Source organism: Poecilia mexicana, unplaced genomic scaffold, assembly GCF_051168715.1.
Source record: "Poecilia mexicana isolate PSO_F unplaced genomic scaffold, ASM5116871v1 scaffold_2, whole genome shotgun sequence".
NCBI lineage: Eukaryota > Metazoa > Chordata > Actinopteri > Cyprinodontiformes > Poeciliidae > Poecilia > Poecilia mexicana.
Genome location: NW_028263371.1, coordinates 10,887,462 through 10,914,470, shown reverse-complemented (window position 1 = coordinate 10,914,470; position 27,009 = coordinate 10,887,462). Strand labels below are relative to the sequence as shown.

At 36.0% G+C, this 27,009-nt stretch overlaps 2 protein-coding genes and 1 long non-coding RNA gene across 5 annotated transcripts; 2 read left to right on the top strand and 1 right to left on the bottom strand.

The window, feature by feature from the left end:
* Positions 1-335: 335 nt before the first annotated feature.
* On the top strand, positions 336-9,290 carry LOC106925595 (CD209 antigen-like protein C). 3 transcript variants are annotated; one of them, XM_088010655.1, is made up of 7 exons: positions 336-1,733; positions 2,422-2,496; positions 3,018-3,116; positions 5,554-5,715; positions 6,043-6,185; positions 8,041-8,141; positions 8,522-9,290. In XM_088010655.1, the coding sequence occupies exons 2-7, from the start codon at positions 2,439-2,441 to the stop codon at positions 8,667-8,669; spliced, it is 711 nt and encodes a 236-aa protein (XP_087866781.1). In that variant the 5' UTR covers positions 336-1,733; positions 2,422-2,438; the 3' UTR covers positions 8,670-9,290. The 3 variants fall into 3 exon arrangements, with proteins under 3 accessions (XP_087866781.1, XP_014855525.2, XP_014855528.2); XM_015000039.2 differs by having other exon boundaries at positions 5,554-5,730; XM_015000042.2 differs by having other exon boundaries at positions 2,405-2,496; positions 5,554-5,730.
* Positions 9,291-11,759: 2,469 nt separating this feature from the next.
* Positions 11,760-12,308, top strand: LOC148160397 (uncharacterized). The gene is made up of 2 exons (XR_015764780.1): positions 11,760-11,850; positions 11,938-12,308. It is a non-coding gene; the product is annotated as an uncharacterized LOC148160397 (long non-coding RNA).
* Positions 12,309-12,864: 556 nt separating this feature from the next.
* LOC148160396 (C-type lectin domain family 10 member A-like) lies at positions 12,865-17,932 on the bottom strand. The gene is made up of 8 exons (XM_088010638.1): positions 17,655-17,932; positions 17,485-17,577; positions 16,245-16,385; positions 15,877-16,035; positions 15,528-15,683; positions 14,840-14,979; positions 14,427-14,527; positions 12,865-13,280 (listed from the first exon to the last, which is right to left on the bottom strand). The coding sequence occupies exons 1-8, from the start codon at positions 17,839-17,841 to the stop codon at positions 13,115-13,117; spliced, it is 1,143 nt and encodes a 380-aa protein (XP_087866764.1). The 5' UTR covers positions 17,842-17,932; the 3' UTR covers positions 12,865-13,114.
* Positions 17,933-27,009: the final 9,077 nt, after the last annotated feature.

Here is a 27,009-nt window from a genome sequence, read left to right as displayed (position 1 = left end):
GGGCCGGGTTCAGCTTCTTTCTCTGAGTATTTCGGCTCGACCTCAGAGGAGTTTTTCAATGGCTGAACTAAAGATCAATTAGAAATATGTAAACACTATGATAGAGACTAAAGGTCGTTGTTCAAAAGAAAATGTGAAGGCTATTTTGGTCACAAATTTTAAAAAGAGGTTTTGAAATGACCAGTGAACGATGTCCACCTTAACCTGTTACTTTACAGGCTTTGACCAATTTGAATACAATTTAAAGATGACAAATTCAGAATAAATCTTTTAATTTTTTCTACTGAAACAGTCAAATGCAGTAGTTTTCTCATTCTCAGTAAACAAATGTTAAATTCTAGATTTATGGTCTGTGTTATTGTAAGAGCGGAAATACTATTTAAAGGAGTTGTTTGGCGGAAAAAGACACTGGCGCCTCGGCGAAGACTTTGGCTTCGCACCAGGTCAACCTGACCGAATTCTTTCCTTCCATTTGCGTGCAAAGCGCAAATGGAGCCAGAATTTACTGGAAAGGATGTCTGTTTGTGCAAGATAAAATCAACAATTTGAGATAAATTGTTCTATGCAGCAATTCTGAAATGGAGCAGATGTTGAGTTCGTGAGGTCCAAAATATTTTAAAGGTCGCCCAATACACACTCAGTATAAAGCGTGCCAGAATCTTTCTGCAAAACAACAGTTGCACGCCATTGGTTGAAACTTTCCAACACACACTGATGAAGATGGAAAAGTATAAAACAGGTCGAGATTAAGACTTCGAGGAGGAGATTTTTTGTGACAAGAAATGACGATGAAGAATTTGTACTGAACTGAAGAAACTGTAACGAGGAATCCGTGGAAGTGTAATAAATCTCCGGCTCGTCTATGGCCTAGCAGCAAGAACTACGTCTCTGTGCGTTATTTCTTTTACTTAGATATTTAAGAGTATAGCCACCTTTCAAATCTCCAATATTATAAATCATGTATTTATAGGTCAGGAGCCTCAGGTCACCGATCAGGTCGTCTACAGAAGAAGAACCATGTCCACTCGTAATCAGCAAAAGACCTCTACAAAACAAAACCCATGTTTCCTACAGAAGAAACAAAAAGTCATTATGGTTGATCAACATGGATATTCCAAGGGTTCATCTGACGTCCAAGAGATTCTCAAAGGGTCCTCCGACCCTTCAGTGGTTCTAAGACAACTCTTCAGGACTTCCCTTTGTGTCCCAGTGTCCAGAGAGACTCTCAGTCTCTGGAGCTCCTCAGTTGATCTCCTGACAAGTTTCTCTACAAGTTCTTCTGTTGGGTCTCCAGGGTTCCTCTGACAGGAATATCTCTGGTTCCTTCACCACCACTGTAAGCCTCCAGGATTTCACTGCTACTCCCACCTTTCAAACCTCCAGTGCTGCTGGGATGTTGGTCATCCTCTGCAGTTCATCTTCTACAATTTCTGCTTCTAAAGCAACTGAATGTCCAGTAGGTTATTTTGAGAGCCCATTGTTCCCTTGGACGGCCACCAGGTCACCCATTTGAACTCTGGTTTTTAGTTTTGTTGTTGTGTCTTTGGGTCTTGATTCAGTTTCCTTGTGTTAATTAGTCTCTGTTCCTCATGTTACCCAACCTGCACTCTGCTACACCTGTTCCTCTTTTGCCACCTCTGCCTCGGTATACAAGTTCATCCGTTCTCATTGCTTTTCACTGGATTCTTCTGCTGTCTGCCTGCCTCCCTTGAACTGCCCTGCATTTATTTGTTGTAAGTTATTCTTTATTTTATTAAAATATTCAGTTTTGCCATGGTATATATCTACACTTGGGGACTATGCAAACTGAAATGTAACAATAATAGCTGTGTGACTGTCAGTGTAATCCAGAGATAATTTCAAGTTATGATGTCAGAAATAAGTCTTATGTGACTTTCACATAGGACAACATATAATTTACTGGAAGGAGCAGCCTGGATAAAAAACATTTCTCAGTTGGTTCAAGAACTGTCAAGTTATCATTTTCTTTGAAGTCATCTGGAATAAACTGTTTTATATCAATATACTTTTATAATAAGAGGAATGGCCTTAAACTTCTAGATGTGAACTGAAAAAGAAGTTATTTAAATAAAATAAAATGCTAGCTAGAAAACTATTTTATAGAAAGTGTAGTGTACTTGATGTTTGGAAGAAAATGATGTTTACATGATGTGTTAATTAAATGTAAATTTATTCTATAGTTTGTCGTGGCTAATTTAAAGGTACCACTCAGTATTTTCTCTGTGATTTAAGCATTGAACATCCAAAATATCCACAAATAAATCTATAAGGTTGTAAGAAGATTAAGATGTCGCTCTCAAAAACAATATTTGGTTCAACTACATTGAGGATTCTTAAAACTTGCAACTTCCTCATGAAAAACCAACTTTCATTGTTCATATAGTTTTGTTTTCACTGCAGATAAGACAGTCAAACCAATGGAGGAAATCTATGCTAATGATTCTGTCTGCCACATTTCAGATGTAAATGAAAGAGGTAAGAAATATCTGGGAGAGAAAAACACAAACATGTTTTCAATGCTATCCAGGAGAAATGAATGGTGTTGAAGCTATTTATTTATTTTTTTATGAATTTGAATTTTGTTAGTTTACTTGATATTTTTTGTATTATTTACAGAGTTTATTTGTTGGTTAATAATTAGTAGTTATATTTATTTTTGTTTAATTATTTTTAGTCTTTGTTGTTGTAAGCAAGACAGAACAATGGGTCCATTTACTATAAGTATAGGGTCTGGTATAGGACCAGCATGCACTGGGTTTGGGGCCTAAGGTTTTTTACCAGAGCAGGAAACAATGAAAAGTTTGATTTTGTTATCTGCTCGACTGGAGAAAATAAACCATAATGGGCAACCGTCAAGTTTTGGACATTGGACTTCTTTTGTATGAAACTTCACCCAGTGCAGCAGCAGTGGCTCATGGATTGAACATTTATAGGATGTTTGGTTTGACAAACAATCTCCACTACAAATGGTATTGAAATAAATTGTCTTTGTTAAGGTTTTAGCAGCTCCAAGAAGAGGCTCTATGTGGTTATTATCTCTTTGGGGATCCTGACTGTTGGCCTCATTATTGGACTCATCAGACTTGGCGTTCACTGTGAGTTTTGTTGTCATACATTTATCTGTCATCACCCTGATCTGCTTCACCTTTTAAATCACAAAACATGGCTTCAAATAAGTTAATGTAAAGAGAAGGAATACTTTTATAAATGAATACCATCACAATAATACAATGGCTTGCAAAACAAATTAATGTCCCTTGAACTTTTCCATAGTTTATCATATTACATCCACAAACATAAATACATACAATGTATAACAAAAGTGAGTACGCCCTTCACATGTCTGCAAATATTTAAGTATATCTTCTCATGGGACAACACTGACAAAATGACACTTCGACACAATGAAAGGTCATGTGTGTGTGTAGCTTATATAACAGGGTAAAATTATTCTTCCCTCAAAATAACTCTATATACAGCCATTAATGTCTAAACCACCGGCAACAAAAGCGAGTACACCCCTAAGAGACCACACCCTAAATGTCCACTGAGCACTGCTTGCCCTTTTCCCTCCAAAATGTCATGTGACTCATTAATGTTACAAGGTTTAAGGTGTGCGTAGGGAGCAGGTGTGTTAGATTTTGTAGTACAGCTCTCATACGCTCTCATACTGGTCACTCAAAGTTCCAACATGGCATATCATGGCAAAAAACTCTCTGAGGATCTTAAAAGATGAATTGTTGTGCTACATGAAGTGTGAACACCATATTATTCAGACAGGTCTGGTTGAAAAATGTTTGGTTTATAAAGGATTTCAAAGCAGAGCACATCGGTTTAAGTGATTAATTAAAGTTAAGCCTTCAAACATAATAGGTTTATTTAACCATAATGTCCTATCTGCGTTGTGGAGAGTATTATATTTGTAAATGAATAATTTGTATTCCTTGTAGAAAGTCCAGTACACATTTGAACATTTTAGAATCAAACTAAGAGATTTCCTTTTTACTATGGAACATCCTTTACTATAAAAGGTGAAGAATAATATAGAAATCAGTAATACATGATTGAAAAAAAAACTTCGGCTCCGTTGTTTGTTTTTTGTTTCTTCTCCGCTCTCTGCTTCGCGTTGTCACGGTTGCTTGGCAACATGAGTTACGCTGAGGTGGGGGCAAGAACAGTTGGTGAAGGCTAGACCTGTCCGAATCCACAGACATTTTTCTTCCTGTCTTAGTTTATTCCCGGCCTTCGAAGGACCCGTCCTACCTAGACCAGTCCTTCGAAGGATGCAGACCCTGAATTCGGTCACAGCTAATATGGTATTACCATTATGAAGTAAGAAAAATATATATGATTCAAAGCAATTTTTTACAGACAAAAAAACTGAAAATGTGGTGTGCAAAACTATTCAGCTCCACTGGGACAATACTTTGTGGAACCACCTTTCGCTGCAGTTACAGCTGCAAATATTTTAGGATTTGTCTCTACCAGCTTTGGCATATTCAGAGTGATGTGCAGTGTTAGTTCTGCACCACACTCAGAGTTTTGCATTTTGGCTAAAAAGTTAAATTTCGGTCTCATCTGACCAAAGCACCATCATGCATTTGCTGTGTCCCCAGTGCGGCGGTTTGGACCGCTTTTATCGTTTGATTTTTACCCAGGAAGCACATTGGCTAAACTGTAAGTGAAAGAGTCACTGGGACTGACTACTATATATTGCATTGAGGGACAGTAACTTTAACATTACATAAACCTTTCTGAAAAGGCAAGGGCACACTTTCTCCATCTATAGTCAGAGATTAAAGCGACTTGAAACCATTCCTCCTTCCCTGGCACCTCCAGACTCAGGCACCCATCCGGGCCCCAGGCCCCCTTATAACTCCACGCCTGAGTTATACTCAGAGAAAAAGGGGGTTGAATACTTTCGCATGACACACTTTTCAGTTTTTTATTTGTTAAATGTTTTGAATTGTGTATGATGTTCTTTCCATTTCACAGTTGTCTAGCACTTTTGTGTTTGTAATGTGACAAAATATGGAAACGTTCAGAAGTTAGAATACCTTTGCAAGTCACTGCATTTCCTTGAAGTTACATAAAAGTTTTAGCAGATTCTCTGTTACCTTCATTCGTAACACTTTATTTGAAGAGGTGTGTATAAGACTAACATGAGACAGTCATAAATATGAAGCAGTCTTCATGAATGTTTATGACTGTTATTGGCAAATAACACTAGATGCACTAAAAGGTGCATCTAGTGTTAAAAGTCAATTAGAAGTGTCAACTTTGCATTAAATGTCATTATTTACAGAATGACACTTCTTGACAACAGTCACAATCATTCATAAAGACTCATTCATACATGACAGATGTTATGTCATGTTTTCTTATGGACACCCTTCAAATAATGTGCTACCAATAAATTTTTTCTGTAACAAACACTTTGAAAATGATTGTCTTGCCTATGAATAAAATATATACATATACATCTTAAACATATTTTGCATTTCTGATATATTTTACCTTAAATGATTTCAGCTCATGCATTATCCAGCTCGGCAGCAGGTCTCTCTGATACGAAAGACAATCTGACTGATCGTCTCCAGGTCAGCAATGACCAGCTTTCTGTTCTGACTAAAGAAAGAGACCAATTGAATGCAAACCTCACAAAAATGTCTAACGAAGTCACCAGGCTTCAGAGTGAGTTGAAGAAAAGTAAGTCCTCATGTGTTTGTGAGAGCAGCTTATTTACAGGCTTAAAAGCAGGCTTTGGTTTTAGTGGGTTTTAAATTATCTATTTATAGTTCATATTTTAATGACTAGTCAAATGAGTGATGAAGCAAAATTACATTGTAAAATCTAACTGATTTTTGAAAACATTGTTTTCTTCAAACAATAATTAGGAAAATGGTTTTATAGACTATATATATATATATATATATATATATATATATATATATATATATATATATATATATATATATATATATATATATATATATATATATATATTTCATGTTCTTTTAGAGAAAACCTGTCCTGCAGGATGGAGGATGTTCAGAGGTTCTTGTTATCTCCTCTCTACAACAACTGACTCCTGGGATAAAGCCAGAGAGGACTGCCGGAACAGAGGAGGAGATCTGGTGGTGATAAACGACGATGATGAACAGGTGACGTGATCTTTCAGTGTGAGATTCATTTATGTTTGCAGATCAGATTCATACTTTCCTATGTGCTTCAATATAAAGATTGTGCTCAAAAATGTTTTCATAATGTTTCTCGCATTTGAATACAATCTACAGACATTTCCAGTGTAATCAGATATTTTATATGTGCTACACATACAGCAGTAGCTCGGTCAGCAATGCCTGTTGCTGTTTTGAATTCGTTAACTTTTGTTTTGTTTTGATTACATGCCAGAACCATAATATCAAATATGAACTTAGAGACAAAAATTTATGAGCAGACACAGCTGCAACCTCACCCTGTGTGAGAAAACAGTGAACTTTTAAAGCTAAAAACTGGTTGTGCAATCTTCTGCAAATAAATTCCTAACACACACTTAGAAACACACTCATAGCAGATAAAGGTTTAGGTTTTTGTTGTTGTTGTTTTTGTAAAGCACAGAAGTAGAAGTGTGGAAATTGCTTGGGAATGTTTAAAATTCCATGTTTAGTTAAAATTGTTACGTTTATTTTAAATAGGATTTTGATTATTTTAAAAAAAGACAGATTAAAATTAGATTTTTTTATTTACTAGGTTAATACTTTTTATGCTGCTTTTCTTTTCTTTTTCTTTTTTTCTTTAGAAAAGGTTTATTTTCTTTGGCTTTTTATTGTAAGATGTTGTCACACAAAACACATAACTGCTCTGCTGAAACTCATAGCTTAATGATTTCAGCCTCAGTTATTGATTATAAATACTTGCCTATGGTGTAGGTATTGCATATAATGCATGAATTATTTAATTTCTTCAGTGATGTTTTCAAACAGCATGACTCTTCACATATGTATGGAATAAACACAAACAACTTTTCTCCAACATGTAAGAGTTTATTTAACAAAAATATTTCAATCTTAAAACCCCTTAATCAACAAAATCACTAAGTTAGAATCATTCACCCAAAATACGAATTTTAGACCAATAAAGTAATGCAATGATGTCACAGTTCAATGTGAACTATGAATGTTTAAAGTAGGTTTTTAAGCACTGGAACATGGAGCTTCCTTTGTATCAACAGCATATAATCATTTTACCTTTACAATTATAGTAACAGACTGTAGAACTTTTTACAGATTAATTTTACAGGTTAACTAAATGAGATCAAAGAAAAAATACCGATAGAACAGACAATAAGGGTTAGTTGAAGTTGCAATACTTTCTCTTTCAGAGAGATTGCATGTAGACATGATGTCCAGTTCAATGTAGTCTGTAAAAGGGAGATTTTTAGAGGAAGTGAGACATTACTGCCTCACTTCCTTAAGGAAGTGAGGCAGTAATGTCTAATGTTTGTAATGTCACATTGATCATGCTGTTACACTTCTCCTTTTCCTCATCAGACTCAAAGTGGGTTAATGCAGTTAATTTTGGGATTAGTAGTTTTTTTTATACCAGTGTGTTTGTTAACTCTATGGCTCATCTGAAATATTTAAACAAAAAATGTAAAAACAATTACTTTCTAACAGCACTTTGCATAAGAATGTGCTTCATTTTTGCACATATAACACATTTATATGTGGAACTAAACACTTACACTAAAGACTCCAGCATATAGCTTGATATAGCGTGTAAGACTGTAGGTATTTAGAAATATTTCTTTCAAATAGAAACCTGCGAAATAATGCAATGGCAGTTTTTGACAAGTGAATCTGCATGAAAATTGTTTCTTTTGGAGGAGGAAGGAGAGGAAGGAGTTTAGAATAGCTATAATTTTCAAAGTGATCAATATATTTGGATGACGATCATAGTATACACACTGTGTTGTGATTCAAGTCTGAAAGCAATATTTTCTATAATGTTTCACAGAAATTTGTTCTTACCTTTTCTGAGAAGTCACCATGGATTGGTTTAAAAGAAGAAACAGAGGGATCCTGGAAGTGGGTTGATGGCACTCCTCTGAGTTCCGAGTAGGTTTTTCCTATTTCTGCATTAATCCTGTGACTGATGGTCACTCCAGGAAGATGTCACAGCTAAACAGAAACACCAGGCCAAAATAAACTTCTTTGTAGATGAAAAACCCCTGATATAATCAAGAAAATGGAAAATTGTGATCATAAACACACTTTTTGTAAACAACATGTTTCTCTTTCTAAAGTAAAAAATGGAGTCGTTAAAATACGGGAAGTTGTTCTGCAAATGCAAACTATGTAAATGATGTATTTATCTTCTGGACTCCAAAACCAACTACTGTATTTCCACTTGCAATGTGGAACATTAAAGCTTATAAGTTGACATTTCCTTTATGTTTGTTGAGAGATAATGTGTGAAATAACTCTCTTGTTTGCAGACTTAAAAAATACTGGGGACAGGGCCAGCCTGATAATGCTGGTGGAGGTGAAGCTTGTGCACACATCTGGGAAAACTACAAGACATGGAATGATAATAAATGTGTTGATTCTTTCCTGTGGATCTGTGAAAAAGCTACAGAGTGTTGATGGGTAAATATTAGTGGTTGCTTTACAATTGAGCCTAAGATTAAGCTTTACATTTTGTACTCAACTGCAGATACCTGAAAATGTTTTAACATTACAAATTATAGATACAGTGCAGTAGCACCATTTTTAAAGTTTTCTTTTAAAAAACAAACAAATTATCTATTTCCAGATTAGGTTTAACTGTAATGCAGCTCTTTCTTTCACATAAAACCTTCTTAAACGTGGATCTACTGTCTGTTGTTGCTGCCAATCTGCTGTCTACTTCATTGTAAAGCCTGTTGAAATAAATCCTGTCATCTGTAACATCTAGCAGTGTGTGGACGTCCACAAAAAGGCCTGATTTCTGTATCTGCACCAAGTGTTCACAACAATACTGAAACTACAGCTACCATTCAAATGGTGGTGGTAGAAGAGCAAATAAAGAAAAATAACAAATCATGAGCAGAAAAAAATCACAAGACATGTTTTTGAGAAATACAGAGTGGAGAGGCTGTCCATGGTGATGATGATGATGTTGGAAAGTGTTGTATAAAAGACATTAACTTGAAAAGTTGGACCTGTATATTGAAATTCTTTGTGGCTTTTAAAGGTAATTAAATAATAAAGTTGCAGATTCTGGAAGTGTCTTCTTTTTTTTTTTTTTTTTTTGACATTTCAGGTTTTCTGGCTGCTTCCCACCATCCAAAACTATGCATGTTCTTTCTTTTTTTTTTCAAGACTTTGACAGGAAAGCAGGATGTGAGAGAGAGGGAAGACATGTGGCAAAGGCCATCAGGCCGGAGCCCAAACCCACAGCAGCCGAGCTGACGGCTAAAGCCTCCATATTTGTGTCGCTCTTTACCCCTCCACTGCCACACTCACTCCTTCTCTCTTTCTTGATCATAGATGGTTATAATAAGGAACAGAAATTGAGCTCTGAGATGCAAGTCTCTCTCTCACTTTGCATTTAAATTAAATAAAGGTTTGTGTTCATTTATGGAAATAATCACAAATTGTCTCATAAGTTTGTAAGAATCTTCTGCAGCAAACCAGATAATTTTGTCAGAATGTCTTGGTCTTTTGAATATGCATGTGTGGTAAAAGACGTGATTTGCTTTGACAGATTTATATTTAAAAAAGCTCAACACTTACATCAAGTCACTGACTCTACAGTCATGTACTGTTTAGGTTCTTGATGGCTTTTTTACACCTCAAGTCTAGTTTTACAATAAAGGATATACATTTGTAAATATCGAGAAAATGTATTCCTATCTCCTAATTTCTTTGTTTTTGTTGTTTGTTATACAGTGAAAAGTTCCAGATCGTTCATTTAAGCTGAAAACCTAAATTTTAACCAACAGAAAACATTGTTGCTTGACTGTCTCTCCTGTTGGTACTGAGGGAGGCAGTAAGTTGTAGTTGCAGCAGTTCACCACTAGAGGGCGGATTGAACACAGTGAGCATTTCTGACTCAACAGGCCAAGGAGGCGCTCACTGTCTGTGTGTTAATAGTTGTCAATAATAACAATAAAAACCGGTGAAACCACTGATTAACTGTGCAACATCTACATGGGCTGTTTGTTTAATGCTCTTTAACAAACAGCTGCATTTGAATTGTGATTAAATAAACTTCTGAAGGAAGTTAGATCCACTGTTTGTAGGAGTATCATAATAAAGAGGAATAACAACAAATGTACCCCCCATCAAGACGTTGTTCCCTGCATGGCAGTGAAGGTGTATAATCTCCTGTTATTTGTCCAGATGATGCTCATCCAGATTATGGAGGAAGCCTGTGGCCAAACTGATGTGACATCAATACATGGATGAATTCATCACTCCAGAAGATTCGTCCATTATTGAGCTGCTAATATGGCCACTAACATTAATTTCCTGTGATGTTGACGAGGCCCTGCTCAGCAGAAAGAGGCAGATCATATTTAGTGTCATCTCTTTCTTTTTGAGACGTAGGTAATTACAAAAACTGTGACATAAAGAGAAATAAGTAATTCAATTAACAGATGATAGACTTTCTCTGTGTATGTGCTACTCGTGGTGTAAGATGAGCACAAGGAGTGTTTAGTTTAATCAAACAAAATGTGATGGATGTTTTAATAAAAAAAATAATTTCTGTAAGAAATGATATATTTTTCACTGACATGATCAATTTTGCAAATAACCTATGTGCTAATTGTATAGCTTTATGAAAAACTGTTCTCAAAATTGTTCCTAAGCGTTTAAAAAGAATACTGTAATGTTAGACCTTCAAAATTTTAATGATATCTTCAGGAAATATTATTTGTATTCCAAATGTTGCCTCAAAGCAGATCAGCATCAACAGCTAAGAGCGTCTCGTGGTTCTCTGCTCTTCATCAGGCCTTTAGGTCCCAGAGCTCCTGCTGTCTCCACCCGGCCGGAGCGTCGCTGAGCTGCCAGGGACGTACAAGGCTGCTGAAACCTGCTTGAACAGGTTTTGAAACTGTTGAAAAATAGATCAAATAATCTAGAATTTAAAAAAGACTTTATTTAAGACAGCTAATGCTCATCCACATTAAAACTTTTAATCTTTTCAAATGTGGATGTTAAATTCTTTTAGCATATTTAAGGTTCTGAGTCCCGAATGAAATGTGCCATTGGAAAGAACAACTTCCTACAGAGGAATATTATGATTTCTTATTCTTTATGAAATGTTTATATGCCTTTGATAATATGTGTTTTAATAATAATAATATTTCCTAACCCTGGTCCTCAAGGCACACTGCCCTGCATGTTTTAGATGTTTCCCTGCTTTACTACCTGTCTATTGAAATGACCTGCTGAAGCAATGAAACACCTAAAGGAAACACTGATATGTAGGATGTTATAGTGTTTAATAATAGACACAAAGCCAGGGCCTTATCATACTTTCATCTCTCACAGTTTAAATGTGTTTCTTTGCCTATTACACTCTAAATGTCAGGGTTCCTGTGTGTGTGTGTGTGTGTGTGTGTGTGTGTGTGTGTGTGTGTGTGTGTGTGTGTGTGTGTGTGTGCGTGTGTGTGTGTGTGTGTGTGTGTGTGTGAGAGAGAGTGATGCATCTGTTCCAGCGAGGATCTTGGTGGGGAACCTGGGCAGCCTACGCAGGTGGATCTCATCTGCCTCATCAGTGTTGGGGATAAAGGAGCAGCAGAACATTCACTCAGTGCTGGATGATTAACGTGCACCGGTAGTCACTCTAGCTGTTTCTTGTGGTTTATCAGTCTCTTCAGTACTTTACCAGTGGTTTCAAGTCCCTGTGTTTGCCTGCCTCTAGGTCTGTCTCTGGACTTTCACTGGATCAAGTTCCTTGTTCCCTCCTCCTGAGGATTACCTCCAAGACTGCCTGCCCGCTGTTCCCTCCACACCTCTCCATCAGTTCTCCGGCTCCAATCAGTACCATCCTCACTCTTTTCAGGAACCTCCGTGACCAATTTCCACACTGGACCTTGGCAATTCCCCCATGCCTCAACCATAGCGATTCTAAGTAAGCCTTTCTCTTTGCATCACTGAACATCTATTTTTTGAGCCACCAGTAACCCCACTCTCTTTCCAGACACCTCCGATTGTTTGACACAACCGCCCCCCAGAAGGACTCAGAAGAATTGCCTGTTGACTAAGAACGAAAATAAAATCTTATCTTACTCTGGCTTGTTGATTTTGCATGTGGGTCAGAAGGTTAAAGCCGAACATGGCACTAAATCTATCATTCCAGATATAACAATTGAAGAAAATGATGTCCCTGTGAACATTAGAGAAAAATTGTTTAAATTATCTTTAATGAATAAATCCACTTATGGATAAAACTATTACTGTTAGACTGTGGACCTGTCAATGCTGTTTCATTTTTGAGTCCAATTACCATGTATGTGAAAATAACACCAAACTGACTTCAGCTAATTTGCTAATGCAAAACTCACATATTCTATATATATGTGAAGTAAATTGTTCTGTTCAAAGTCAATTTCAAATCTTTGTTTCATCTGATCATTTTCTACTTTAGAGGGCTTTTGCATCTGATTTCAGATGAGCAACAACATGAACCCAAATCATTTCCTTCCATCACTCACTGTGACACTGGTCGGACCCTTTTATCTCACTCTGTGTTCACAAACACTGAGCCTTTTAAAGTTGTATTTCTACTAAAAAGAAAACATATGTGTGGAGCACTAAAAGTCAGAATTCAATCATCAACAGAGAAGAATTTGGATTCAAGAAATTTTATTTATACACATAATGAAAAGGAGCAGCGAGTGACTTCTAGCAACTTAAACATTTCCTAATTTTAACTGAGCTAGTAAACAGAGGGAGAATACATTTTCTGTTGGTGGGAGGGGAAATAAAACACTTGTGTATGTCGATACAGTTAATCGTTTGCAATTTTGTAACAGGTGAGTTAAACATGGTAAAGTCTGCTTGGTTGCCGAAGAATAAAAATGAACCATTTAAAAAAATTATGGAGCAAACATTGTTGGTATTTTTTCACAAATCCACCATTTTTTAGCATTACATGGAAGATCATTCCAAGTTGAGTCGGCATCAGATGTGATATGTGCACAGTCCTCATCACCCCATGTTGGGCCTGCATCAAAGTTATCAGGCTGATTGATGCGCCAAGATCTGAAGAGTTGAGAAAAAGAGAATCATGGAACTTTTTTTCCTTTTGCATCAGGATTTAACAGGCAGTCAGATGAGCAAAACATTGAGACATAAGCATTTAAAACGTTTTTTTTTAAAATCAGTTTTACCAACTAAATAAACCTTGAAATTCTTTAAATTTCACATAAACTTCATGTGCGTCCTCACTGTCTACTTAGATCTCACTCTCGAGTTTTTGAACATGTGCAGTTCATCGTGAGAACATTAAAGAAAATGAAAGCTCTGATGTCTTTAGAGGCTTTTTCAAACTCAAATAGCAAAAAATAATGGTTGGAGGTATCATGGTCCTATCTCAAGCATTGACCTGGGTTCTATATCACTGCATTTTGAAATAATCAGTATGGGGAACCCCAGATGAAAACATATTTGATAAAAAAAATCTCTAAGCTCACGTTTACATCTCTAAATGCAGGAACAGCAATTGGATTGGAGGTTGTTAATGATGTTTTTTTTTTTTTTTACATTTTAATTAAGTTTTAAGTGTTTTTGTATATGTAAGAGTGCTGTGTGAAAGACGGAAATAACAATTTTCCTGAAATTTTAATTTCCCTGTCTGTCTGTCCATCTGTCCGTCTTAGACTGAAATAACCTGTGCTGAAGCACCAAATAATGAATGTCCAGCAGAAACTCCTTTTTGGACAAAAAAAAAAAATCTGAATCTCTTAAAAAAAAAAAAAAAAAAGACAGAAAAGAGAGACTGCAGCGTCCTGATCATTATTATTATTGATGAGTGACTTGTTATGCCACTCAAATGTAATTCTACTGCACTGTGAAGCTTCAGAGTTTTTAAGAATTCTGACTGCAAGTATCTGATTATGAGTCCAAATCAGTCAATCAATATTAAATAACTGATAGTTATTGGGGGTAAAAAGTTTGATTAGATCTGTTAATAAACTTAATAATGATACTAAAAATAATATTCAAAGGTTTTGATGCTGCGACTTATTTCAATGAAATATTTAAATTCAATGCGATCTAACTTCTTGTTGATATTTGACAACATGACTTTACACAAATATTAAGTGTTTATGCAGAAACCATGTTGCAAACTAAAGGAAACAACATCCAGCGTCACTGCTGGCGCTCAATGAAAAACTGGATCCTTACGTGAAATTCGGAGCTGTTCCATCAACCCACAGCCAGGATCCCTCAGTTTCTCTGTCACTCAAACCAATCCAGGAGTCCTTCTTGAATTCAGAAAGATATTTCTGTAAAATGTCAGCATAAAAAGATTTCCTTTAGTTTTGATAAACAATTTAGTTTTGAAAACACATCTTACATTCCTTGCTCCATTACTTATTCCAAATATTGTACCACTGATCATCTAACAAATTATCGCTAAATATTAATTTAAATGTTTTAGAGGAAACTTCTTGTCAGTGGAAAATCTAGTTGTTGAGTCTTTTGTCTTTACATAAAACTATACAGAGAATATAAAACAACATGCCTACTGACTGTATTAAAGAAGTATGTTTAATAGGCTACTTAATCAGTAGTGTCCCTCTAAAATCTCTCATCACCTGCTCCTCAGGATTATTTATCACCACCAGATCTCCTCCTTCTCTTGTGCAGTTCTCTCTGCCTTCATCCCAGGAGCCTTTACCAAAGATTTGGTAACAAGAACAATTGAACTTCGACCAACCGAGAGGACACGTTGTGTCTGGAAGAAGAGAATCGAGTTTGGATGTTTTTAAATTTACATGAAGATCAATTTTTTATTTTTCTGCAAAATGTTCAGACTATTTATATTTGGGCCACAAATAATAATCCAATAACGAACGTGTTAAAGAGCAGGAGCCAAAGAGTAGGAAGCGCAGGGCAAAAGAAAAATAGTTTTGTCAAGTTTTAGCATGAACATTTTATTGTACTAATACTATGTTTTTGCCAGTACAATATGCTACCTGTCATCTTATTATAAAATACATATTGCTCACATTACAAAATAACTTCTTTTCCTGCCAGCACAGTATAAATATTGGACAGACTTAATCATTTACTTTGCACACATCAAAAATAAATTGTTAGAACAATGATTTTTGTTTTACAAAACATTTCACATTTCTAAATGCCACAAATTCCTACATATATACATGTTTAAATGTCTTCAGTTTATTTTAGGAGTGAACATGCCAGATTATTTGGACCAATTTTGTCTTAACTTTCACTTTAACTTCACTTCATCCATTTTTACCAAAGAAAAAGACTTACTTTCAAACAAATGACAAAGCCGGAGCAACTCTTTAGTCGTTTCACCAAGCTTAGCGTTCAGCAGGTCTTTGTCTTTGGACAGGAAAGAAAGTTTTTTCTCACTTTCTTGGCGGCACGCAGTCAGATCTTTTAAGAGGGTGGAGAGATCGTTTTCTTCTGTCAAAAAACACAGAGTCAATTGGAATACATCAGAAAAAAGGGCTTGAAAGTTGAAACGCACAAAAAAAATTGTCAACACCACATGGGTTTTTGGGTCACATATATATTTTTAAAAGTAATACAGAAATACCTACCCTATCAATATTCTTTTATATTAAATTAAAAAAAGTGTATGGTGTTTAGGGCTTACTCTGCAGAGACAATCCTTCATCACCGCTTCCTTCTTCAGGCCAGACGTTCAGGCAGTCTTTTTGTTTGGTTAGGTTGAAAAGCGATTCATTGCAGGCGAGGAGACGATCAGTCAGATAATTTAGGAGTTCATCACTTGAATGACATTCAGAGTTACTATCTGAAAAAAAAAATTAAAAAGAAAGGGATGCGATAAGAAAGATGGTATCATCACATTAAATGTGACATCTTCATATCTCTGAGCACACATAACAGTGACACTCTAAATTGTCTTTAAATTACACCCAAAAATAATAACAAAACAATCTCAATGAGCAGGAATATTTGGTGTTTAAAGAAGAGCATTGATCTGAAGTAGTGAGGGCTCACTCTGTGCAGACAGAGCTCTGCTTAGTTCTTTAGATTTCTCATCGAGCGTGATGTTCAGCTTGTTTATTTCTGAAACTGTGGAGGCATGGGTCTTTTTCAAGGCCTGGAGATCCTCAGTCAGTTGCCGTTTGGCGTCGTTGTCTGTAATACATAAGGAAAATAGATTTTTATTAGGGAAAGACGACAAAGACACAACAATGTCCTGACTGGACTCTGATTTGGCTTTGTTTCAGGAAAGACGTAAACCAAAACAATAAAACCCAAAACACATTATTGACTAATACTTTTCATAGCCCCAGCATATTTAGATTTAAAATGAAAATAACTCAAAGAAGAAGAGCATTTATGGTTGGACATTTTATGTGTATTTCCAAAAGATTATCAAACAAAATAACCTAAAAGAGGGATCACTGAATAATGTAATTTATTTCTAATAAAACTGGCATAGAAGAAGTTATTTATAATACACTTAGTGGTTACAACACATCAGGCGACACTTTGTACAACTCCTGATCAAATCTTTCCTCTGGTAAGTTCTTGACCTTGGAAAATCTCTTTGCCATCACCCTAATCTTAAGATCCCTCCAAAGATTCTGCATTGGATTCAGATCAGGACTCTGAATCTAAAACCTTAATATTACATAGAAATATGTAAAAAATACTTTTAACCCTGTGTGCAAAGGGTAATATTAATCATAGATGTATTTGTACATATATAATTTCTATTTATGAATAGTTACTGCTGTGTAAGCTTTCTTACTTGTATTTCTAGAAACTTCCAAATATCAAAAATTAAACTTGCCATTATATACTTAAATAATAATTGAAAATTGCCACAATCCTAAAATAATAGCTTATGTCATTTTTTGCCAAAAGTGATTTTGGGAAGAAAAAAAAAACGACTTGCAGGCTATTATTTTAAGAAAAACATTATTTTACATATCAAAAACTCAAAAATGTGCCCTCAGTCAGTTTTTTGGTAAACTATCTGGGACACCTTGAAAATGTGCTGAAAAAAAAAACAAAAACAAAATAAAAACAGGCAAAATGAAAAGTAAATAAAAATTAAATTAATTATTCTGTTGCCTTTCCCCCTGTTAGTTTGAGCTTTAAAAACAAACAAGATATTTTTCTGACTTCATGTGTTGAGAAAGAAGTCCAAAGAGTCTTTCATTAAATTCATATACGCTTTAGTTTGATGCACAAGTTGTAATAGTTTTAGGTTTCTAAGCAGACTCACACTGAGCGTTGGTGACCAGCAGTCCGATGAGCAGGCAGGTACTGAACACTCCGAAGAACAGAATGACACTCAGATGGAAACGACTCTCTGAACCTGAACAGAGGGAAGATTACAGCCAAGACAGCAGACAACAGAAACATCATCAGGTTGTTGGTCTGAACTAAACTCACCTCTGCAGCTTCTTAAAGAAGCAGAGTTGGAAAGTCTGCTGTGCTGAACATGCATGTGCTTTTTCTCCATCGTGACCCGTTGGCTGCAGGCTGTGCAGCACCAACAACTAACGTAACATGCAAAGCAAGATTGGTACAAAAGACTCTTACTGTGCATAAGACACACCCACAGCATAAGCAGCACCATTAGACAGGAATCTGCTGAACAGGTGGAGTTTTTTGGTTTGCGGTTTTATATGCAAAACTGTTTTTCTTTCTGCTGGTTTCTTCAAGAAAACCCCCACATAAAAACTCAACATCCTGCTTTCAACGAGGCTCGATAAGAGCACCGCAAATTAGCCATTTTGTGGTGCATTTCTGGCAAACAAGAATATAAAGTGAACATTGTAATGATGATACTTGATAAAAAATGACTTTTACATGGAGTTTTAAGAAGGAAAACTAGTTTAAATTCTAGTTGGTTATTCTATGAAATGTACAGAAATCTTTGAGGTGAGGAGGTGTTTCATCATTTTAATCATGATTTTAATTTATGTATGTATAAAAAAACACTTTATTCATATGAGAGCCTTTGGTTCTAATCAGTTTTCCATAAGAAGGTTAACGCCACATGGGAGTGAATTTACAATGTTGGCAAAAACATTACTTTGGGTTGATTTTTATTCCACACTCCACATTCATGGAGTGTGGAATCTGTTCCAGTGGGTTTGTTGGTTTAATAAAAACATTTCAGATTTAGTTACTTCAAATACTGTTTCGTAGAGCTGTGAAACCGTTTGTGTCTCCACAGTTTTTTTTTTGTTACAGAATTTCAGACCATTAAATCAGATAAAAATACAAAATGCTTCCATTTATCAGGGGAAAAAGGCATCCAACAAACCTAGCTCTAATAAAATCCGAGACCTGGTGGAGAAGAGACTCTATGGCCACATGAGAGAAGAATTCAAGTGTTCGGTAATTAATGTTGGAACTGAATTATCTTCCGTGGATAAAGCTACAGAGATGATGCTAATGTCATGTTTTTCTGTTTGTCCTCTTTTAGAGGTGCCACTGCCGTTTGTTTGTTATGCCATTATATGCCGTTTGATTTCAGCTTTTATGTGAAGCCGTGTTCTACTCTGTTGAGTGCTAACCGCGCTGTTAGCCCGCCATTTCACTGAAGCTAAGGCTTTCTACCGTTCGAAATACGGGCCATTTATTTCTCCATATATTGAACCTCATTCTTTTTATTTATACACTCAAAGGGAACAGTGTCTTTTTGAGAATAAAGAACCCCTTCTATGTGAAGCTCCGTGTGCTTTATTAATCCCGGCTTCACACATGTATCTATAAAAGAAAAAATTAGAGCCTTTGGTTTTAATCAGTTTTTCATAAAAAGGTTAACCCCACATCGGAGCGAATTTACAATGTTGGCAAAGACATTACTTTGGGTTGATTTTCACGCACAGCGCTGTGAAACCGTTTATTCTCTGCCGATTTTTTCTATCTTTGTATTGTATTACAGTTTCATATGAGGGGTTTAGGACAAAAACTATGTTTTACTAAAGACTGGTACACACAAAATATTAAAAATGCACATATTAACTATTAAAATATGACACACACACCTACACACACGCGCACACACACACACACACACACACACACACACACCCCCCCCCACACACACACACACACACACACACACACACACAAAGCATACAGACATACTATTCTGAATGATAGGTCGAAAATGTATGTGTGCGTGAACTAACACTAGGCTGAATGAACGAATGGGGATGAGACTTGTATTTTTACCCTAATCTTAAGATCCCTCCAAAGATCTTAAGTCTCTGGTATAAAACAAGTTGTGGACATCACGTGACTTACTGTGTGTGCCGTGGCAGTGCGCCACATGCGCCATTGCTTTACATTGAGTCAGGAATATCAGTAAGTCGGGGAAATGACACAATCAAGTGCGGCCAATGTGGATCTGGTGGCTTCTCTTGTTGCGGTAATGAACAACAAGGAGCTGCTCAAGTTGGCATCAGTTATTTCTATTATTCACCATCTGCATTTCACACAATGGGAATCAAGGTAAGGTCAGGCTCTGGTATAAAACAAGCTCCTCATCAGTGATCCTCATGGCTTTCAGGATTACCCATAATACAGTAACCACAATAAAATCATTTAAAATTACAGTGATCACATAGTGGCAGGGCATAATTTGGAGATCAGATCATGCATGCATTGATACCACAGTGAAGTTAGCTTCAAGTTGGATATTGGAGCTCCACAGTGAAAGCGACGTTTAGCTCAAGGTTGGTCCGATTTATGAACGCTAATTTCGGCCAGCCATTCTCTACCGCCCCCTCCTCAAGCGCTCGGAGTTTCACTTAGGGCTCTAATGCTGGAGTAAGTGGCGTTAGAGCTAAAAATATGTTCTAGTTTAAAAGCAAAACCTGGAAATCTATAACAGGGACAACCATCAATGATGATTTTGAACATTATTTTTGCAACTTTTTCTAAAAAGAATTCCAGCAGTTTCAGCCAAGAGCTAATGAAAGATGCACCACGCAGCAAAGAATAACTTTAATTTATTGATGTTATTCTTTGCTGCAGGGTTGCAACAAAAGTAACTTGAACCAACAGGAAACATTGTTGCTTGTCTGTCGGTTTATCTTTGCAATAATCTACCGCAGACTTTTAACACTCTTATGGTAAGTGCTGTGATAAAAAAAAACCACGTAATCATAAACCTGTAATTTCCAACTTCCCCTCCACTGTACATCAATCACCTCCCCCAGTTTCCTGCGTTCATCGAAAAACAGCATTGCCTCTACATTTAACACCTTTTATACTGAATGAGATGGATCGCCAGATCTCTCCCTTATGCAATTAATGTGGAAGAGAGGTTGGAGCGTATTACCATTATTATAATTGGCAATGCAAATTGGCAATGCAAATTGATTAAAAGATTCTGGGGTGCATTTTCTATAGAGCTGAATGATGTGTTTCATGTAAAGATCAGCTGTGACCCAGGTCTGTTCCTTCGTGGCCTACCTTCAAAATCAGTCACTCTGACACAATCACAGTTCAAACTTTGTGACAAATTATTGCTTTTAGGTAGAAAATGCATTTTAGTTAATTGGATAAAGGATAAACCACCAATTGTCACATAATGGTATAAAGAGATATTTAGGGTCCTCCCTCATGAAAGGATTAGTGCAGTTCTTAAGGGTAATGAGAAACATTTCATTGATATGTGGTCTCCTTTGCTTAACTATTTACCTAAAGAGTTGTCGCAACTTGTGATGAGAGGCCAGAATCCTATAAAGTGGAAGATCTCACCAGGTCTTGATCTCACCAGGTCTTGATCTCACCAGGTCTTGATCTCACCAGGTCTTGACTTTTGTATCACTATGCATCTTTCTTTTTCTTTCTTTTATCACCCGGCTAGGTATGATTGTGTTGATGTCAGCCTTTAAATATGTCTGCAAATGCTTGCCAACCATTGAAGACATGATTTGACATGAATGTGACATTGTACGCCGGCTTCCGTTTTAGTTGTTGTTTTTCCTTTTGTTGTTTTTTTTTTTCTTTTTTTGTTTCTCTTCCTCTACACATACTCATGTAAGCTGATAGGCAGTACAGTGTACAGTTTTCTATTTTCTCTGCTTGTGAAGACACAAAACTAATAAAAATGATAAAAGAACAAAAAAAAAATAAGAAAAGAAAAACAGCATTGCCACTGGTAACTCTTGTCGTTCCATGGAAGCTTGCAGCATCCACATAAACATCAAAACACTTTTCAATACAGGTTGCTGCTTTGACACGACTACAGCCCTGCCAAAACAAATGTATAAAACCCATAGGTGTAACTTCCTGAAGGACTGGTGTGGACATGTCCCCACCCACTCTTGCATGAAGGGCACAGTCCCCACCAATATTTTCTGCACCTTTTTTTCTTTATGTGCCTTAATCTATGTAACTCGGCTCAAGTTGTACACGTTGTATTCAAAGCATTAACAGACAGGTAATGTTTTTTTAAAATTCCTTTGTAAAACGTAAATAGCAAGTCCGCACAGAGATCTAGTGGATTGGACATCAAGTGACTTACTGTACTCGCAGAGGCGGATCTAGAAAAATATCTATGGGGTGGCAAGAGGGGGGCAATGATTTTATATATATATATATATATATATATATATATATATATATATATATATATATATATATATATATATATATATATATATATATATATATATATATATATAAAATATGTCTCATTCTCACGTATTGGACTTAATTTACTTGATGATTTACTTGTTGCAAAGTATTTTAAACTTGCATTGTTTCAAAATGAGCTTCATGTCACACTGAGGATTAAATATCATTTCTTAATGTAGTAGGTATAGTTAATTATTTTTACGTCTTTCATACTGTTGCTAATTGATATGCATTACTGGATTGGACAGCATATTAGTCGCCATGTGATGCTCTGAGTTATTTCCAGAAAACCATTCTATTACAAAGCAGGACGAGCAGAAATCTATCGCAAAAATATTAATAGCGCCATCATTTATTATCAGATATCTATTAAATACAACTTGAAATAAAGCTGAGAAAATTGATGTTTGCTGCATAAATTCTCCCTGAAACAAACCTATAAACAGTTTGGTTTCTGTTAGTTCTGTCAAGATGCAAGAAATGGCAAATTTCTCTTATATTGGTAAATTGTTTTATTTTAAATATGCTGTAGTTTGATGACTGCTATAAATATCGCCACGTTTTAGGAACAGAGGGAATTAGTTCAGTTTTTGTCGCTAGTTTAACTTTTAGGAATTGTAGCGGCTGCAGAGCGCCGCAATAAAGGCACAATAAAGCTGATAAACAGGTGAAGAACAAAGCTAGATAAAACCACTTCTACTGTATTCTGCTTTTTCTTGCTCGGGCTTTACCCTACACCCGGACCCGTTGCCATGGAAACGGACAGACAACAGCTCAACGAGCAGATAGAGCAGAGATTACCGATCAGGGGAATCAACACCAAAATCAAACATTTCCCACAAAAAAAAAAGTAGCAAAAACACCAAAACAGAACATCCAGTCTATTACATTATGTTGTCAGGCTTGATGTCTATATTGCAATTATTAATAAATTTTCGCTTGAACACAGCAGTGGTTGATTAACTGATTTAAACACCTGCTCTGCTGATGACTTGGTGGGCGGGTTGTTTAGTGCTAACGGAACCAAAACACAACTGCGCAGCACATCAAGGCCGTGCAGAGAACACTAAAGGGGCAGGTGCTCAAAAAACAAAAAAAAGGGGGCACATCTAACCTCATTTTAGGACAGAATATTAAAGCCACACAGTTTTCAGAGTTTAATAAAACAATGATAAATTACAAAATTTTGTCGTTTTGCAATCAAAGCTAAGAAAAATCTCTATATAGAACATACAACTATGCATATGCAAGATATTTTAGTAATTTCTTTCTGCAGGTCTATTTTGTTATAGGAAAGTACTGCAATATTCAAACCCGCAATTTAGCAAGATATGTAAATCAGAGCTAGACCACCAGACATATTGTCTTTACAGAATTACACTATTAAAAATATAAACAAGGGCACAATGCAACCTTTTAGTGGACTGTAATCTATAAAAAAAGAGCTGCCTGTTTCCTACTGCAGTGGAGATGAAGATGGTCCATTCAGGAAAGCAGAGCTGCATCAAACTTTAAGGTGGAACTGCAGAAAGAAGAAAAAAAGCAGAATTTGAATTGTTAATGCATGTCACCATGAGAAAAGCCTACTGATTTTGCTTAATTTTTTTTAAATTAAAATCACACATTTTTGTCTCATGAAGTGAAAAAACTATTTGTGATTCTCACATGACATCATGGGCAGGGCCTAAAATCACAACAAAAGATTTATGATGTGTGGAAATAAAAGTTTATGTTTGGCAAATAACTTTTTAAGTTCACAAGACAAAAATGAGTTATTTAATTTAAAAAAAAAGTTTTTTAAACAAAACATTTAGTTTTTAAATAAAAAATCATTACAATTCCAAAAGTTTTATTAACAGTTTTATTTTACTTAATTGAGGTCTTTTTTTTTCATTGAATAATTGGGGAAAAAAAAATAACTTCATACTCTGCGAACCAGACCCTAAACTTAAAGTCTGGATTGAGTTTTATCCCCTTCACATTAATGGCACACTTTTATTACATACGTTATATATATCTTGGTAATTCAGGGTGAGTTATTTTTAATTCTAAATGAATATCCTTGTTGGATTTTATTTAAGTGTTATTCTCCTTCAAGGTACATTTACCTAATGCCAGAATAAATGCGATGTACACTGCTCAAAAAAATAAAGGGAACACTCAAATAACACATCCTAGATCTGAATGAATGAAATATTCACAAATTCCTGGAAGAACTGAAAAGCTGTTCAACAATATTTAATTTTAAGAATTCATTGATATTTTAACAGTTTGTGAACAGGTCTGATCAATACATTTTGGCACAACCGGCCCTTTAAGAATATTCGTGTTCTTCATTTGGCCTAAAACGAAAGTGAGTTTGACACCACTGCTTTAGACCATACAGACATAACCCAGTAATCAATCACAAAATACCAAGAGACATTATGGTTTGTGCATAATAATACACATGTAGAACTAACTGGTGTCTTTGTATGTGATTCAATTCTTCAGTAAGTGTCTTATTCACGTTGCAAACTTGTAGTTAAAAACATCACAGAGGAAACTATGTTCATGAGTTTGACAGAGATCAGAGATCGCCATCTGCAGGAGTCTGTAGTTACTGCACTGAGGAAATGACATGAAAACTGATGCATGGCTAAATGTGACTAGAGATGTCATACACGAATAAACAAGTGAAGCTAAAGAAAATTACCACTTTATGCAAAAAAAACAAAAAAAACAAAACAAAAAACATATTCTGCCTGTATCAGTTGGTGTTTTATTAAATTTAAATATTAAGTAATTTATTCATGTTGAGTATTATCCTGTTGGTTTTAAAGATGAAGAGCATTCTTGTTAAAGAAGTAAATCGTAAAAATATGCAGACAATTTACTCTTACTCCATCTAACCCAGGCTGTATTTTGCTTAAAGTTATGCTCATCCTCAAGCAATGTAACGTGTTTGCTGGGAGCGAGAAAGATTCGTCTAAGCTCTAACTACCTTCATCCAGACGGTATGACCTGCTTCAGTCCATGATTCAGACATCGGAGTATGCCATAAACCACATCTGTTCACGGCAGCTCTTCCTCTGTTTATTAACGTGCACTTGTTACAACTTAGATAATTTTAGTGACTAGGAATAAGTCCCAGGGTCATTATTTATCTGAACTAAAGAACGTACGAAGCCACCCAATATACTAGGACCATTGACATTGATTTCACATTAATCAAAAGAATTAAATTTAGTTGACTCAAATAACTTAACTGTCCACAGCATCAATTAGACTTTAGTATTTTTATTAGCAAGCTTTAGCAAGGGAAAAAAGACATAGAGCTTATCAATGTAAAATTAAGAAATTAAAACTTTTAAGAATTTTTAGAAATTACTCCTACTTCTAACCCTACACTGTGTCTTAATCTAAATAGAGGCTTTGGGGGAGGCAGTATTACTCAAACCCTGATGCAGAGACGATCTTGGCAGCAGAAAACTTTAACGTCAATGGATGGAGTCCTGTCTTTGTCTTGGCAGAATCCTTTTAGAATAGATCCAAAGTTAAACTGGTGAGAATCCTCAACGAACTCAGTTCTTTATCCATATAAGATCTTTGTCTATTCCCCATGTCCACTGCAGCATTGTTGGAATCTTTTGGGTTGTGCGTGGGGCCGCAGTTGAATCAGAATCCCAGGTTGTGGGTAAACGGATTTTGTTCCTTCCTCGTGCAGCGAGCAGTCTCATCGTCCCGGGGTATCATCACGCAGCCCTTCATTGATTCTGCATCTCCATGTGTGCTCGACTCGAACGCTACGGAACAAAGAATCCAGATCCTTCTACCTGGTGTCTTTTAATTCTTCTCAGCAACTACTCAATTCTTTCAATTCCGCTTTTTGGTCGTGTACATGTCAGCAGCCCACACATCTGCGTCTTGGTTGGCCTCAACCCTCAGATGAACTCCCTTGTTTTTTAGAACTGAACTTTCTGAAGTTCTCTGTTTGCCCTCTGCACCTGTTTCCTTCATGCATCTCAAAAATCTCACTTCCTGTTTCTGCTTGGACAGATGATCTCATATCCATCACCATCTTGGAGACATGATGTCTGTTCTGATGACCTAATGTCTTGATCACCTCTGCTCTCCTTTCGGTTCCTCTTTTCCCCCTGACCTTTCACCTACCATCTACCTCCAACACAACATCAGTGACCTTTAGTTACAGTTACACATTTTACACATTTCAAGTTCAATGTCAAAATCACATTTATAACTTTTTAGTTTCTCTGATTTAGCATTCATTTATAATTTTATAATAACCATATCTTATTAGTTACTCTTATTATAATCATGATGTGAGTTATTACAGACATTTCTGAAAAGAAACCAAGAATAATTCATTATTCTAATTATTTGACACCATGTTACAGTTACTTCTTTCACCTGTAAGTACTTCCATAAGTTTAAGAGTAAGTGTAAATATTCTTATAATCAAACCAACATCAACCATTGGTTAAACCAATATTAATTATTGGCCTAATCATAAGTCATCATTATTAATTTAAGTATTTGACTCTGGGTTTTATCCAATTACTCAAAATGTTTAGATTTTATTCTTTAAACCTTTAGTGCTCCGTAATGAGCACTCTGAACTATTTTTATTCACTGCAGGCTGGAAACTTCCTCTTTCTTCAGGAAACCTGCTCTTCCTGTTCCATGACTCTCTTTCTGTCTGATTATGATGTTTTATGATTAAATAGAAAAAAGTAGAATTAAAGCAAAGTTTGCAGGACACTATTACAACACACACAACCAGATTAATTTTTTTTACCGTCTGACTCTACTGTTGGGTCTTGATGTCCCCTGTGTAATCAGTTTTAAAGATAACTTTATTCATTGTTATTATTAAACTAAAATCTCCAGCATGGGGAAATGGGATGAGCTCGACTTTTCTCGACAATGTGTTTTTTCCTTCTATGTTACTGACTGAAATTTTCCCCATATTATCTCTTTTAAATATATCTGTGTGTGTGTGTGTGTGTGTGTGTGTGTGCGTGTGTGTGTGTGTGTGTGCGTGTGTGTGTGCGTGTGTGTGTGTGTGTGTGGGTGTGTGCGTGTGTGTGTGTGTGTGTGTGTGTGTGTGTCTGTGTGTGTCAAGACAGGATGTGGTTTTCAC

Bases quoted from the DNA above. Each gene is read 5' to 3' on its own strand.
- LOC106925595 (XM_015000039.2), top strand. From the start codon at position 2,439: ATGGAGGAAATCTATGCTAATGATTCTGTCTGCCACATTTCAGATGTA. The intron at 3,117-5,553 runs GTGAGTTTTGTT...AAATGATTTCAG, and splicing joins CATCAGACTTGGCGTTCACT to CTCATGCATTATCCAGCTCG. The intron at 8,142-8,521 runs GTAGGTTTTTCC...TCTTGTTTGCAG, and splicing joins GGCACTCCTCTGAGTTCCGA to ACTTAAAAAATACTGGGGAC.
- LOC148160396 (XM_088010638.1), bottom strand. From the start codon at position 17,841: ATGGTGCTGCTTATGCTGTGGGTGTGTCTTATGCACAGTAAGAGTCTT. The intron at 16,036-16,244 runs GTGAGCCCTCAC...TTTTTTTTTCAG, and splicing joins CAGAGCTCTGTCTGCACAGA to ATAGTAACTCTGAATGTCAT. The intron at 14,980-15,527 runs GTAAGTCTTTTT...CTCTTCTTCCAG, and splicing joins GCTTTGTCATTTGTTTGAAA to ACACAACGTGTCCTCTCGGT.